Source organism: Hordeum vulgare, chromosome 2H (genome assembly GCF_904849725.1).
Source record: "Hordeum vulgare subsp. vulgare chromosome 2H, MorexV3_pseudomolecules_assembly, whole genome shotgun sequence".
NCBI lineage: Eukaryota > Viridiplantae > Streptophyta > Magnoliopsida > Poales > Poaceae > Hordeum > Hordeum vulgare.
The window spans coordinates 583969127-583982791 of record NC_058519.1 but is presented as its reverse complement, the minus strand read 5'-3'; the positions used below and the strand labels follow the sequence as shown (position 1 = coordinate 583982791).

General features: G+C 41.8%; 1 protein-coding gene across 1 annotated transcript; it reads left to right on the top strand.

The window, feature by feature from the left end:
* Nucleotides 1–5207: 5207 nt before the first annotated feature.
* On the top strand, nt 5208–7430 carry LOC123430633 (cytochrome P450 704C1-like). Its single transcript, XM_045114487.1, has 4 exons — nt 5208–6217; nt 6311–6646; nt 6749–6952; nt 7058–7430. The coding sequence occupies exons 1-4, from the start codon at nt 5423–5425 to the stop codon at nt 7247–7249; spliced, it is 1527 nt and encodes a 508-aa protein (XP_044970422.1). The 5' UTR covers nt 5208–5422; the 3' UTR covers nt 7250–7430.
* The last annotated feature ends 6235 nt before the right edge of the window (nt 7431–13665 follow it).

Here is a 13665-nt window from a genome sequence, read left to right as displayed (position 1 = left end):
ATCAACCAACATGAATCGAAGGTGTATCATATTACCGTTATGAAATTCAGCAATTTGTATCCTATTACCGATGTGAATCCAAGGTGTATCCGCGTGCATGCTCATAATCATGCTTACAAATTATATTACTTCTGTTAAACTAATTAATTGGACCAATGGTAAAGCTACTTTTACATTTAGTAAATTGCAGAGCTTTAGTGCTGAAAGTTTCTTAGACTGGAATGAGATATTCTCATAGGATTTTTTGCGGTATTTTTGTTACACATTTATTTTTAATAGATATCAGTTTAGAGCTTGTAGAAATTGTCTGATGTGATTGCATGTATATTTACTCACATCATTGCAAATTCAAGAGCTTTAAACTCTTGTGCAATTAAAAAAAATCATTTTATCTATATAAGTACCTCCTATTTAGTCTTCTTGCATTTTAGGATCCAAAGTTCCAAAGCATTATTTTAAGAATTAGTCATGAATTACGTACCGAGACATGATTGTATAGTCATATGCAATCCACATATTATTATGAGTATCAATAGACCCAAAGATTTGGTTTCACACAGGCCCTCGAAATCCGAGGACCGACCCTGCATACACTCATTCCCTTGCATGCACACATACATACATCTTATTCTTATGAGCACCTCTGAAACGTTAAGTCGACATATTATCCCGAGATTGATAAAGTCGTCACACACATCTTCGTACTCGATGAAAATGTTTGTTTTCACTGAAAGTACATTGTTGAAAGACTTAAAATAAATCCAAAAAATTGCGAGCACGGGTCTTGTGTATAAGAAAAAAAAAACAAATCCGGCGCACCCACACCATTCCAAGTTCCAACTACAGTGGTCCAGCTTACTAAACTTATTTGAGGCCCACAACTTGTTACAATGGACGACAATTAAATTACACTACCGAAATAATGATCCATGTTGTTTATTTCGCGTGTAAGGCCCATAAGTTAGCAAGCCAGCTGTCCACGAATGTCCGCAACACTATTTCTTGGGCGTGTCTATGTCTCGCTTCACTAGAGACAGAGGGCTGCCTCGCTTGAAGGCGACCACCAGACTGGGTCGGCCAATGCGCGGGAGGCCACAACCTCATTCAACTATATATATTTAAAAACATTTATATAAAACTATGTTTCCAAATATTCAACCTCATTCAACCTCATTTGGTTATGTTTCCAAATATTCAACCTCATTCAACCTCATTTGGTTATGTTTCCAAATAACCAACTATATATATTTAAAAACATTTATATAAAAGATTTGAAAAATGTTAATCAAGAATTTGAAAAATGTTAAATCTCTATAGATTTTTTTTCATATATAGGAAACATATATATAATATAATATACAATGTGTATGAAAGATGTTGGTTCAATAGTTTCAATGTTTTTAATCAAGTACTTGAAAAACGTTAATCAAGCATTAAAATACGTTAAATCGATCATTTAAAAATGTCAAATGTGCATACAAAAAGTATTCCCATGTGTACGAAACTGTGTACAAAAAGTATTGTATATGTATTTAAATATTGTTGATCATGTATATAGAAAATATTAAATATGTATAAAAAATTGTTGACCATGTATCTTGTACATGTTCAACATGTATAAAAAAATGCCAAACTTGTGTTGAACATTTTGTTAATGGCAATAAACCTTTCTTCAAATACATCAGAAGAAATTATATTATATACTTTTTAAACTCTATGTGGGGGAGTATACCTCTCGCTTCAAGCGAAATATAGCTGCCATGTTATATGTCGCTAACGGCGAGACGTATCTTAGGGCATGAGGGATTGTGCCGTGTCAGTAGTATAAAGCTTCTGTCTTGATTTTTTCTGCTTTCTTTTTTTTACCCATTTCTTCAGTTTCTCGAATTTATGCATTTATTCATTGATTTTTTTCGTGCTTTCTCCTTTTTGGATTCTTTTATTTCTATTTATTTTTCTTCAACATATGTTACTTTATTTTAATACACATCGTACATTTTTAGTATATGTTAGGAATATTTTTTTGTTACAGGTTGAATATTTTTCAAATACATGATCTACATTTTTCGAATACATGGTGAGTATATTTTTTCAATGCATATCAAACATTTTGTATGGCTTAAAACCTTTTGTATATCTATCCAAACATTTTTTAAATTATATGAACAATTTTTTGAAACTCGTAAAAAATTATTTAGGATGTGATTTACCTTTTTAATGGTACTTAACATTTGTCATACTAATACGAACATTTCTTACATTGTATAAACAAGTTTCACAAAATTCACGTACATTTTCTGAAACACGTGACATTTTTGAAAATGATACAAATATATTTTTTCTGAATTATGTGAATATATTTTGACATGTGTATAAAAAATACTCCCTCCTTTCCAAAATAAATGTCGCAAATTTATAACTAAATTAATAAAAATTTTGTACTAAGTCAGCGACACTTATTTTGAGACGGAGAGAGTAGATAGGATAATTTTTTTTGAAGTAAGCGAAGATTTTATGAATGTCACGAATATTGTTTGTCAAATGCTACCAATACTCTTTACAAGCTATGTGGACTTTTTATACTTCATGTACCTTTTTAATAATTAATTAAATATATTTAAATATAATTAGTATCCATTTAAAAAATATAGATATTGTAATAAACTAAAAATATATATATGCACTAGGAGCCGATCGTTCCTCCAGCTATGGGCCCGCCCATCTAGACGGGCGCATGAGGCGAGGGCTTCCTCAGTCTCGCTAGAAGTGAGGCAAAGCCCCTCCGATGAATGTCAAACGAAGGCAGAAACGAAGCAAATCTCTTATGTGGTGGTGTTGGTAATATTGTTTTATGTGGGTTTCTTTCTGTAAAGTTTGCTTGATGTGTCATGTCTGGGCCTTTCTGATAGTTTCCGCATGTATGTGAACGTCCTACAAATCACAGTTGTCATCCATCTTGCCGAACGCTCGATCACCCATGACGCAAGCGCATCGTGACTGTTGTCTATGTTGACAGGCGTTGATCGACAGTTTCGTTAAGAGCCTACTGACCGTCCTCGTGCGGAGGGCTTTCAAATTAATTCTGTGCAATTAACTGCTGCGTAATAAATTAATTGATTATGTACATGCTTAATTATATACATATCAAATTAATGGGCAATTAAAAAATTGTAATCTGATTATATAATTATATACAGTCTGAATTAACTGCATGCATAATCAGTTTATTGCATTAATGAGACAGTTTGCAAATTGATCTGACCGAGAAATATATATATTTAAATGAACCTAATTAATTGCACATTTAGTTATTTTGCTACTCCCTCCGTCACGGTTTAGAAGGCACAGTTAAACTTGCGTGCGTTTTCAAAATAGACAAGATTTAAGGCGCGATAGCAATTACTTCTATTAGTTAGTACTAATACTACTCATGCATGCGTCCTCCCAATTTGCTGCTCACACATTAGTAATAGTATTTTCTCAGTTAATTAGGCGCATTAGCATTTACACCTGCTACATCTTACAACCAATCTATGACTAACTTGGTTCCAGAGATTTTTCAAACGTGTCTTCTAAACCGTGACGGAGGGAGTAACTAATTACATTTATGGTTTGATTTTCAAATAGATCTAAATGGTTACATGCATATTAGCCGAGTATATAAAATTTGACATAAAAAAACAAAAATATAGGTCATAAGAACATAAAATTTATATTTGATGTATATTTTATGCTATGTTTTTAAGTTTGTAACTTTACATAGCATGAAATATTTTTTACGGTAATTTTTTTTCTTATTTTATCTTTTTAGGTATGAAAAAAAAAATTGCGAACCGTAAAAATATGGTGCATTAATGGGAAAATAAATGGGGATGAAGAATAAATATTCCTCACCGAATGATACATCCTACCATCCAGGGCTAGTTACCACGCATGTTCCATATACTATCATGCGTTAGTTTATGTACTTATTTATCATTTTAATTACGTTTATATATTATATATATGAGTTTTCAAAGTGGGTTACATGAAAAAATACAAGTTAACCCATTGTTTTTATTATATTTGTGAAATACGTATATATTTGTACGTAAAAAAGAGCATACATAAAATATGATATATAGTGCAAAAAGTTATGTATATACTATCTTAAACATTATTATATACTCCCTCCGTCCCAAAATTCTTGTCTTATATTTGTTTAGATATGAATGTATCTAGTCATGTTTTACTATTTTGATACATCCATTTCTAGACAAACCTAAGACAAGATTTTTAAGACGAAGGGAGTACTACATAGTACACGTACATACACTCTGATTTGATAGATAGTACATACAACATACAAAATGCAAGTGATGGTATACAATATAGAAACTTTATTCATCACCCAGGATGCAGAATAGTTTTTTCTTCATCCGAGTTAATATAATAATCAATTTATATGTAAATTATATTAAAATAAAAATAGTTATATTTATATTAGATCATTAAGTAAAATTTGACAAAAAAAATATAGGTCACAAGACTAGGAAAAAATTATTATTTTTTTGCATTTTTGCACTTTTTTTTATGTTCGTAAATTTGCGTGACATAAAGTATTTTAATGTTGATTATAATTTTTAGGTCTCTTTTACGTATAAAATAAGACAAAATTTACGAAACATAAAATTACGGTGCGTTGATGTTAAAATAGAGAAGGATGAAGGATAACTATTTCCTCATCCAGGATGTGAATAGCGTGTATATATATAGAGACACACACATGAAAATATATTGAATGGTGATTTCAATGGTTTTTTTTTCTTTTTGCAATGAGTGATTTCAATGGTATTGATTTGGTATTGTGAATGTTAATAATTTTTTGTTTGGACTTGGTCAAAGTTTAAAAGTTTGACTTGAGACTAATATGCGAGGTGATTGAAAATGGAAGGACTATTATTTTGCGGGAATCTATTGATTAGTATTATGTGACTGGTTCAAAGAAAATAAAATGGAAAATCTCCACGGGAAGCAGGCGAAATGAAGCGATGATCTACTCACATCTGACTGCTGCCTACTTTAAACATCAATTTGGCTGGTCCTGAATCCTGATGTGGGGTTTACAATTTACAACCCCAACTCTTGGATTTTTCCCAGGTTTTGGCTGTTCCTTACCGTAGTTATTAGTACCTTTTTTCGTTAACTCAAACGGCACGTCGACGAACCCATCTCAACGATCTGGCTTTCGTCTTCTCCACGTGTGTTGAAAACGAGAAGATGAGCCAAATTGCCAGTTAAAAGAAGAGAACAAGGCGCCTTCCTGAAATTGTGTGCATCTCACCCGCAGTCTCGCACCCAAGCCTTGATCCTCCTCAATCCACACGGCACACGCCACGCGCCAGCACGCCCGGCGTCCTCGCACCGGTGACCCGTCACGGCCATGGGTTCACCGTTGAGCCAGCAGCCCACGCTGCTGGCGCTGTCGCTGCTCCTCCTGGCCCTCTACCTGGCGCGCCACGCCCTGCTCGGCAAGCGGCGGAAGTACCCGCCCGTGGCCGGCACCATGCTCCACCAGCTCTTCAACTTCGGCCGGCTGGCCGAGTACCAGACGGAGCTCTCCCAGAGGTACCGCACCTTCCGCATGCTCACCCCGACCTGCAACTACGTCTACACCGTGGAGCCCGCCAACGTGGAGTACATCCTCCGCACCAACTTCGCCAACTACGGCAAGGGCACCATGACCCACGACGTGCTGGAGGACCTCCTCGGCGACGGCATCTTCAACGTCGACGGCGCCATGTGGCGGCACCAGCGCAAGGTCGCGAGCTTCGAGTTCTCCACCCGGGTGCTCCGCGAGTACAGCAGCGGCGTGTTCCGCGACACGGCCGCCCAGCTCGCGGGCATCGTGGCCGCCGCCGCCGCCGCCGGGGAGAGGGCTGACATGCAGGACCTGTTCATGCGGTCGACGCTGGACTCGATCTTCACCATCGGGTTCGGGGTCAGCCTGGGCGCGCTCTCCGGGTCCAGCCAGGAGAGCGCGGCGTTCGCCAGGGCCTTCGACGACGCCAACGAGCAGGTGCTGTACAGGTTCTTCGACCCGCTCTGGAAGGCCAAGAGGCTGCTCAACGTCTCGTCGGAGGCCGCCATGAAGCGGTCGGTGCGCACCATCAACGACTTCGTGTACGCCGTCATCGACAAGAAGATGGAGCAGATGGGCAGAGATCAACAAGAATTCGTAAGCTTTTCCCTCTTGCAAACACTAAATTGCGCCGCCGCCTGGTAGGTGGCAGCAGCAAATCTGGCGTCGTGACATTTGCTGACTTGGCAGGCCAAGAAAGAGGACATCCTGTCGAGGTTCCTGCTGGAGAGGGAGAAAGACCCCGGCTGCTTCGACAACAAGTACCTCCGGGACATCATACTCAACTTCGTGATCGCCGGCCGCGACACGTCGGCGGGGACGCTGTCGTGGTTCCTCTACGTGCTGTGCAGCAAGCAGCGCATCCAGGACAAGATCGCGAGGGAGGTGCGGGAGGCCACCACCGGCGACCGGCACGTCGGCGCGCAAGAACTCACGGCGTGCCTCACAGAAGACGCCATCAGCAACATGCCGTACCTCCACGCCGCGCTGACGGAGACCCTCCGGCTGTACCCGGCTGTGCCCATCGTGAGTCAGCTCACCCGATCCCTACCCCTAGCGCATTATAAGTAATCTACTTCTGTGCTGTGTGGACCGGGCGTCACCATCAGTATGGTTTTGTTGGTGTAGGATGTCAAGTACTGCTTCTCGGATGACACGCTGCCGGACGGGCACGCCGTGAGGAAAGGGGACATGGTGAACTACCAGCCGTACCCGATGGGCAGGATGAAGTTCCTGTGGGGCGACGACGCCGAGGAGTTCAGGCCGGAGAGGTGGCTCGACGGCGACGGCGTGTTCGTCCCGGAGAGCCCCTACAAGTTCACGGCCTTCCAGGTGAGCACGCGTAACCAAATCATCACAGGACCAGACTACGACCTGAACCGTACAGAGCTATCCATATTCACGTGACGTTTACGTTTGTCGTGGTGTCTGGCATAGGCGGGGCCTCGGATCTGCTTGGGGAAGGAGTTTGCGTATAGGCAGATGAAGATATTTGCGGCAGTTCTTCTCTACCTCTTCAGGTTTGAGATGTGGGAGGGCGAGTCGACGGTGGGGTATCGCCCCATGCTCACGCTCAAAATGGATGGCCCGCTCAACGTTCGTGCGTCGCCCCGGCGAGCAAGCGGGTAGCGTGCTTGCTATCAAGATGTCCAATCTCGAAAGTTTGTGCATGTTTCGGTGTTCCATTCTGTTTGAACTTCGATAATATGATGATGTGCATATAACAATGCGGCCTCTTTTTGTAATCCAAGCACTTCATAAGCTGTACATATAACAATGGCATACAGTTCAGAAGTTGTTCATGCACTTATTTATACCCGAGCAGTTGTACGCTCTATAGACTCTACTCAAATAGTTGATGCAAGGTTCGGCAAGTTAACCATGATTACTGGCTAAAAGGTAGCTTTGATTCAAGAAAAGATCTCACTTTCCATTAGAAAGGTTCAAATCAACACCCCCTTCTAAAAAAGAGAGAGAGATCCTAGCCGCCAACAAGATCAATCTCCTTCCCGGCTCTCCTCTATGCATTCGTTTGTTGTTTCGACGCCGGGGACGAATGGGAAGCCATTCTCGTCTCTCCTCTTTATGTAGTGGGTTTTAGTCTCATGGCCATGTTACTCCGGTAGTGATGTCGGTATCATCTCGAATAAAAGTCCCTCGACCCTAATTCAGTCTCGGTGATGTTTACTATGGCATTGCCAAGGAGTCTAAAAGTTTCCATCCCTATTGTTCTTCATGGCTGACATGTTGATTATTTGTGTTATCTCGTTACGTAGCTCCATGTGCATCATAAGCAACAACATAATGTTCTTTGACAAACTCTTTGTTCATGGCATTGCGAGCAAGATCACTCGCTTGGTCAGACGATACTATCAGTGACGCATCCCAAGGCCGGGTGATTCCCTGCTGATATGCATGGCACAATTGCCAATCTATGCCATACATGAAGGTCTATTACCACGTTGATTCAATGATAAATATTTCTCTACAAATCTTTGCACGTACACGAGTGACTGGAACTCGCGATGTTATCCATTGGAGGTGAGAGCTATGGAGGTGCAATAATAACAAGTTTAGTTGAGTTTCGGCAAGAAAATTGAGGCATATTCGTTTAGGGTCACTTTTGTCAGGCTCAGTTACCTTATGTCTAGTTGTATCCATTGTCTAATGATCTAATATAAACCAAATTTTAATATAAAAAATGCCAATCAAGTGGCATTGCTAATCGGACAAACCGTGTGTTAAATTCAAACCATAAGTTTGAAACTTGCTTTATCTTCCGTTATACCCCCTCCTCTACTCCACTCCTAACATTCCTAAACCACAGCACCTCCTCATGCTCGCCCCATTCCGCTCGCCACCGTCATCCTGCTATGCATGTGCGACAGTCGATGGCAATGCCCCCACAAGACACCCCCATGTTCTAACCCTCCATACCTATGCCATCTACATTCTGTAGCCAATTGAGCCATCATCCTCTTATCATGACCCCTTCGCTTGTTCGTCCCTGGTCATGCTCTAGTCGTACGCGCTCGTGGGTTTGGCGATTCAATTTCTAACGGTCATCACCAACCTCGGCACCCTTCTCCCCACGTAGCCAATGGATAACATTGTCTGATCTCACCATGGTCACCACCTCCTTAACCTATCCATCCTCGGTCGGTTCTGATCGCAGCGTTGTCGACCTGACCATTCAACTATCATCAGTTTTCCTCATCCTCGAATGTCGCTAGCTTGTGGCCTTGATAATTGCACGGCTTCGCTACCCGCTCATGGTCATTCCTTAGATGGCTCCAAGCATCACTACAAGTAAAATACATGACTATGGTAATACTAATTTCCCACAGTATGTGCATTTTTTTGTAATTGATGTTCATCCATGACAAAATTATAACAGAACCAAGAGTGTCATGCATGGGTTGTCGTAGATCACTTCATGACAAAAGTGAAGTATGCTCTTCCATGACATAAAATGATGCGTCTTGCAAGTGGTTTTTGTCACGGGTGACCAGATCAACCGTGACAACCACCAACACGTGGCAACCGCCATTGGCAGAGCTAAATCCGACAGATCTCCCATAGGGGTCCTGAGTTGGTGATCTTGACTAGATGGTAACATGACGAATAAGAGACACAATGTTTACCCAGGTTCGGGCCCTCTCAAAGATATAAAACCCTACTTCATGCTTGTGTTGTATTGATTATGTTGGAGTACAAAGTACAAGATGATATACCTCGAGATTGTATATGAATGAATCTAACATAACCCTTGTTGGAGAACGAAGCATGCAAAACCAAAAAATTCCTACAAACACCCAAGATCTATCTATGGAGATGGACAACAACGAGATGGAAGAGTGTGTCTACGTTCCCTCGTAGAACGTTAAGTGGAAGCGTATATTACGTGGTTGATCTAGTCGTACTCTTCAGATCCAGTCACGACCCAATCCGATCGAGTGTCAAACGGATGACACCTCCACATTTAGAACACGTGTGGCTCGGTGACGTCTCCTCATCCTTGATCCATCAGTGAGGGCAGAGAGTAGATGGGATATCAACCAACACGATGGTGTGTTGGAGATGGTGGTGGTGCAACACTGATAGGGCTTCGCCAAGCACCATCGCGGTGGAACCAAGGAAAAAACAAGAGATACGGGAGAGGGAGGGTTGTATCAAGGGAGATGGATTGGTGTCATCCCTAGCACCTCCTCCAAGGGAGGGGCGGCGGCGTAGGGGGGAGTCCTTGCCCCCAAGGCAAGTGAGCCGCCATGTATGGGTTGGCCCAATAAGGCTAGGGCGCCTCTAGAGACCATGTTGGCCTAAGGGATGTGGTGGAACCCTCTCTGGACTTGTGGACCCCTCTAGAATCCTCTAGAACCTTCCGAAAGCTTCCCGATACGATGTTGGCTAAACATGAAACTTTTCTGGTAGCCAAAATATGACTTCCCATATATAAATCATTACCTCCGGACCATTCTAGAGCTCCTCGTGAAGTCAGGTATGTCATCCGGGACTCCTAACAACATTCGGTAACCAACGTACATATCACAATACTACACTAGCACCATCGAACATTAAGCGTGCGGACCCTACGGGTTCGAGAATCATATAGACATGACACATACACCTCTCTGGTCAATAACCAATAGTGGGACCTCGATGCCCATATCAGTTCCTACATATTCCACAAAGATCTTTATCTATCAGACCATCATGTCGAGGATTTGGTTAATCATGTATGCAATTCCCTTTGTCTGGTGATATGTTACATGTCCGAGATTCGATTTTTGATATATCCATACCTAGTTCAATCTCGTTACCGGAAAGTCTCTTTAATCGTTCCGTAATACAAGATTCCGTGACTAAACTCATTAGTCACATGCTTGCAAGATTGTTTTGATGTTTGTATTACCAAGAGGGCCCAAAGATATCTCTCCATCACACGAAGTGATAAATCCTAGTCTCAATCCATGCCAACCCAACAAACACCTTCGGAAGTACCTGTAGAGCACCTTTATGATCACCCAGTTACTCTGTGACATTTGGGTAGACACAAACTATTCCTCCAATGTCATGGAGTTGCACGATATCATGGTCTAAGGAATAAATACTTGACATGAAGGACGCTATAGCAATTAACTAAGTGATACGATCATATGCTAAGCTCATGGTTAGGTCTTCTCCATCACATCCTCCTCCTAATGGTGTGATCCCGTTATCAAATGACAACTCATGCTTATGGTTAGGAAACCTTAACAATGTTTGATCACCGAGCTATTCTAGTAGAGGCCCATTAGGGACACGATATTGTTTATATATCCACACATGTATTTAAGTTTTCGGTCAATACGATTCTAGAATGGATAATAAACATTAATCATGAACAAAATAATATGATAATAACCAATTTATTATTTCCTCTAGGTCATATTTCCAACAATCCTTCCGACTAAACACCTCGGCTTATATAGGGACCGTGGGTAACTAGGCTTACATATAGGTTGGTTACATCTAAGGTTAAACTTGCTCATGATTTAAAGATGCCTTGAATTCTATGTCAAGTCTTCAGAAGATTTCATCTTAAGTACGCCAAGGACCATCGTAAACATGACCCATTCTTCGTTTGTGTGGGGTTCCTCGGGCCATCCCATAACTGGAAGACCAACATTCTAGGACACCTCGGTAGCCCCTGAATTGGTCCTCAAGACGAGGACATTGATCGACTCCTTGGAATGGCTTCATCTTGTGTCTTCGGCTTCACACACGAGTTCAACAATCTTGATGCTTTTAGGCTAATCCCATGTCCAAGGACACCACCAGACCCAAAGCTCTAGCAAGTTGGTTTACCGAGTCTCTTCGAGATTTACCTTTATTGTAATTATTTTTAGTCCAATAAAGGATATACTTCGGACATCTGAGGAGATTCTGTCCATGGCTCTGTACAAAATATTTTTGTATTTGTGAGATCCAAAGACCCTACATCAGTTTAGGTAACTTAACAATGAAGTCTCTGGTCGGCTCGTGCAATTGTCTGATGGGGTTGTGTTCTCACAACTTTGACCAAAATACGAATGGCCATCATACATTGTAGAACTGAAAGGTCCTATTAATGGTCATTACACCGAGTTTTAACATGGACCGAGGCCATTACAATTGGCACGCCTCATCATTAAAGGGATCGTGCTCCGGATTGTCGATGGCATCATCAATAAAATCCCTTGACAATCGCGTGCATATAATGCACATAATGTTGGGAAATGGTGAAAATACTCCACGACACCACACCCCTTGGTATTTTTACTCGCTTAAAAAGAGAGGTGGGTAAATCCAACCTGTTACATGCCTCCCCCATTGCTTCGAGTGCCCATCTCTCTCAAGCTAAAGTGCCAGAGAACAATGCACGTACCTACCTCTCGTACCCTTCTCATCTCCTTATCGTCCCTCATCTATGGTTGGCAAGGGAAAGGACGTCGCTGCAGCAGCGTCCGAGGATAAAAAGACAAGCAAGATGGCGTTGTTGATGCCCTCCACGATCACCGTTGGTAACATCGCCGAGCTTCACGAGAGCGGCTACCTCCCATCCCCGGACAAGGTTAAATGTTGTTCACCACTCGTGAGAGACGAGATCCGCTCAACCTCCCGAGTTCCAGAACCTTAGGAAGGCGAGTGTGTTGTGTTCATCTCCCACCTTATACGAGACTTGGGTTTTCCAATCCACAGTTTCCTCCAAAGCTTCCTGTATTTCTACAGAATTCAGTTCCACAATCTCGCATCCAACTCTATCCTTCACATAGCCTGATACATAGATTTTTTGTGAGGCATTTCTTCACAAAGAGCCTCACTTTCGGCTCTAGCTCAAATTGTTCCGTGTTAAATTATAGAGCAATGGTCATCATATCACGGAGTGCGGCAGAGCCATGATCAACAAACTCTCCAAGGTCAAGTGGTTACATGACAAATTCATTGATACGGTGAAACAATGGCAAGATGACTGGTTTTACATGTCCAACATGTGTGGGATCACTATAAGGGATGTCTAGAGGGGGGGGGGGTGAATATACTACTTGACAAAATTAACACCTAACCTTTTCCCAATTTTAATGGTTGGCAAATTTTAGCAACTATAGCAAGTCAAGCACACCCTACACATGCAAGTCTACCAGTATGTCAGCGGAAAGTAAATACATGCACATGAAACTAAGGAGTAGAGTTAGGAAGATCAAACACAAATATGACACGATGATTTTTGGCGTGGGTCTGATAGGTGGTACTATCACCCGTCCACGTTGATGGAGACTTCAATCCATGAAGGGTAATGGCTGCGAGAGTCCACGGAGGGCTCAACCCACGAAGGGTCCATGGAGAAGAAACCTTGTCTATTCCACCATGGTTTACGTCCACGAAGTACTAGCCTCACTCGGGGTAAATATTCACGAAGTAGGAGATATCCTTTCCCTTCCAAACTTCTTGGTTCAACTCCACACGAAGTAGGAGGCTCCCAAGTGACACCTAACCAATCTAGGAGTCCCCAAAAGGTAATAGATGTGGTAGTATGATGAACTCCTTGCTCTTGTGCTTCAAAAGATAGTCTCCTCAACACTCAATCACTCTCTTGCAGATATGGCTTGGGTAGAAGAGATTGATTTGCTAGAAAGAAACTTGGGGAGGCTAGAAATCAAGATTCATATGGTAGGATTGGAATATCTTGATCTCAACACATGAGTAGGTTGCTCTCTCTCACAAAATGGATGGGACAAGTGTTGGTTCGTTTTGAGTGCTTGCACTTTGAATGTGAGGCTGGTGGAGGGGTATATATAGGCATCTACAAAAATCCAACCGTTACAACATTATGGCCCAACTCGGTGAAACCAAAGTAAAAAATCCGGTTGCACAGAAGAGTGCAAACTGTGGCAACTTTAGGATTTTTGGTGAGACCGATATAGAAATCTCGGAGGGTCCAATTTTGGCTGGCCTAGGAAGTTACCAGACTCGGTGGCACTGATTTGCAAAACTAGGAAATTCTGATTTTAGCAAATGGCTATCGA

Coding starts and splice junctions, on each gene's coding strand:
- LOC123430633 (XM_045114487.1), top strand. CDS start 5,423: ATGGGTTCACCGTTGAGCCAGCAGCCCACGCTGCTGGCGCTGTCGCTG. Junction 6,647..6,748: donor TGTACCCGGCTGTGCCCATC/GTGAGTCAGCTC, acceptor TTGTTGGTGTAG/GATGTCAAGTACTGCTTCTC. Junction 6,953..7,057: donor ACAAGTTCACGGCCTTCCAG/GTGAGCACGCGT, acceptor TGTCTGGCATAG/GCGGGGCCTCGGATCTGCTT.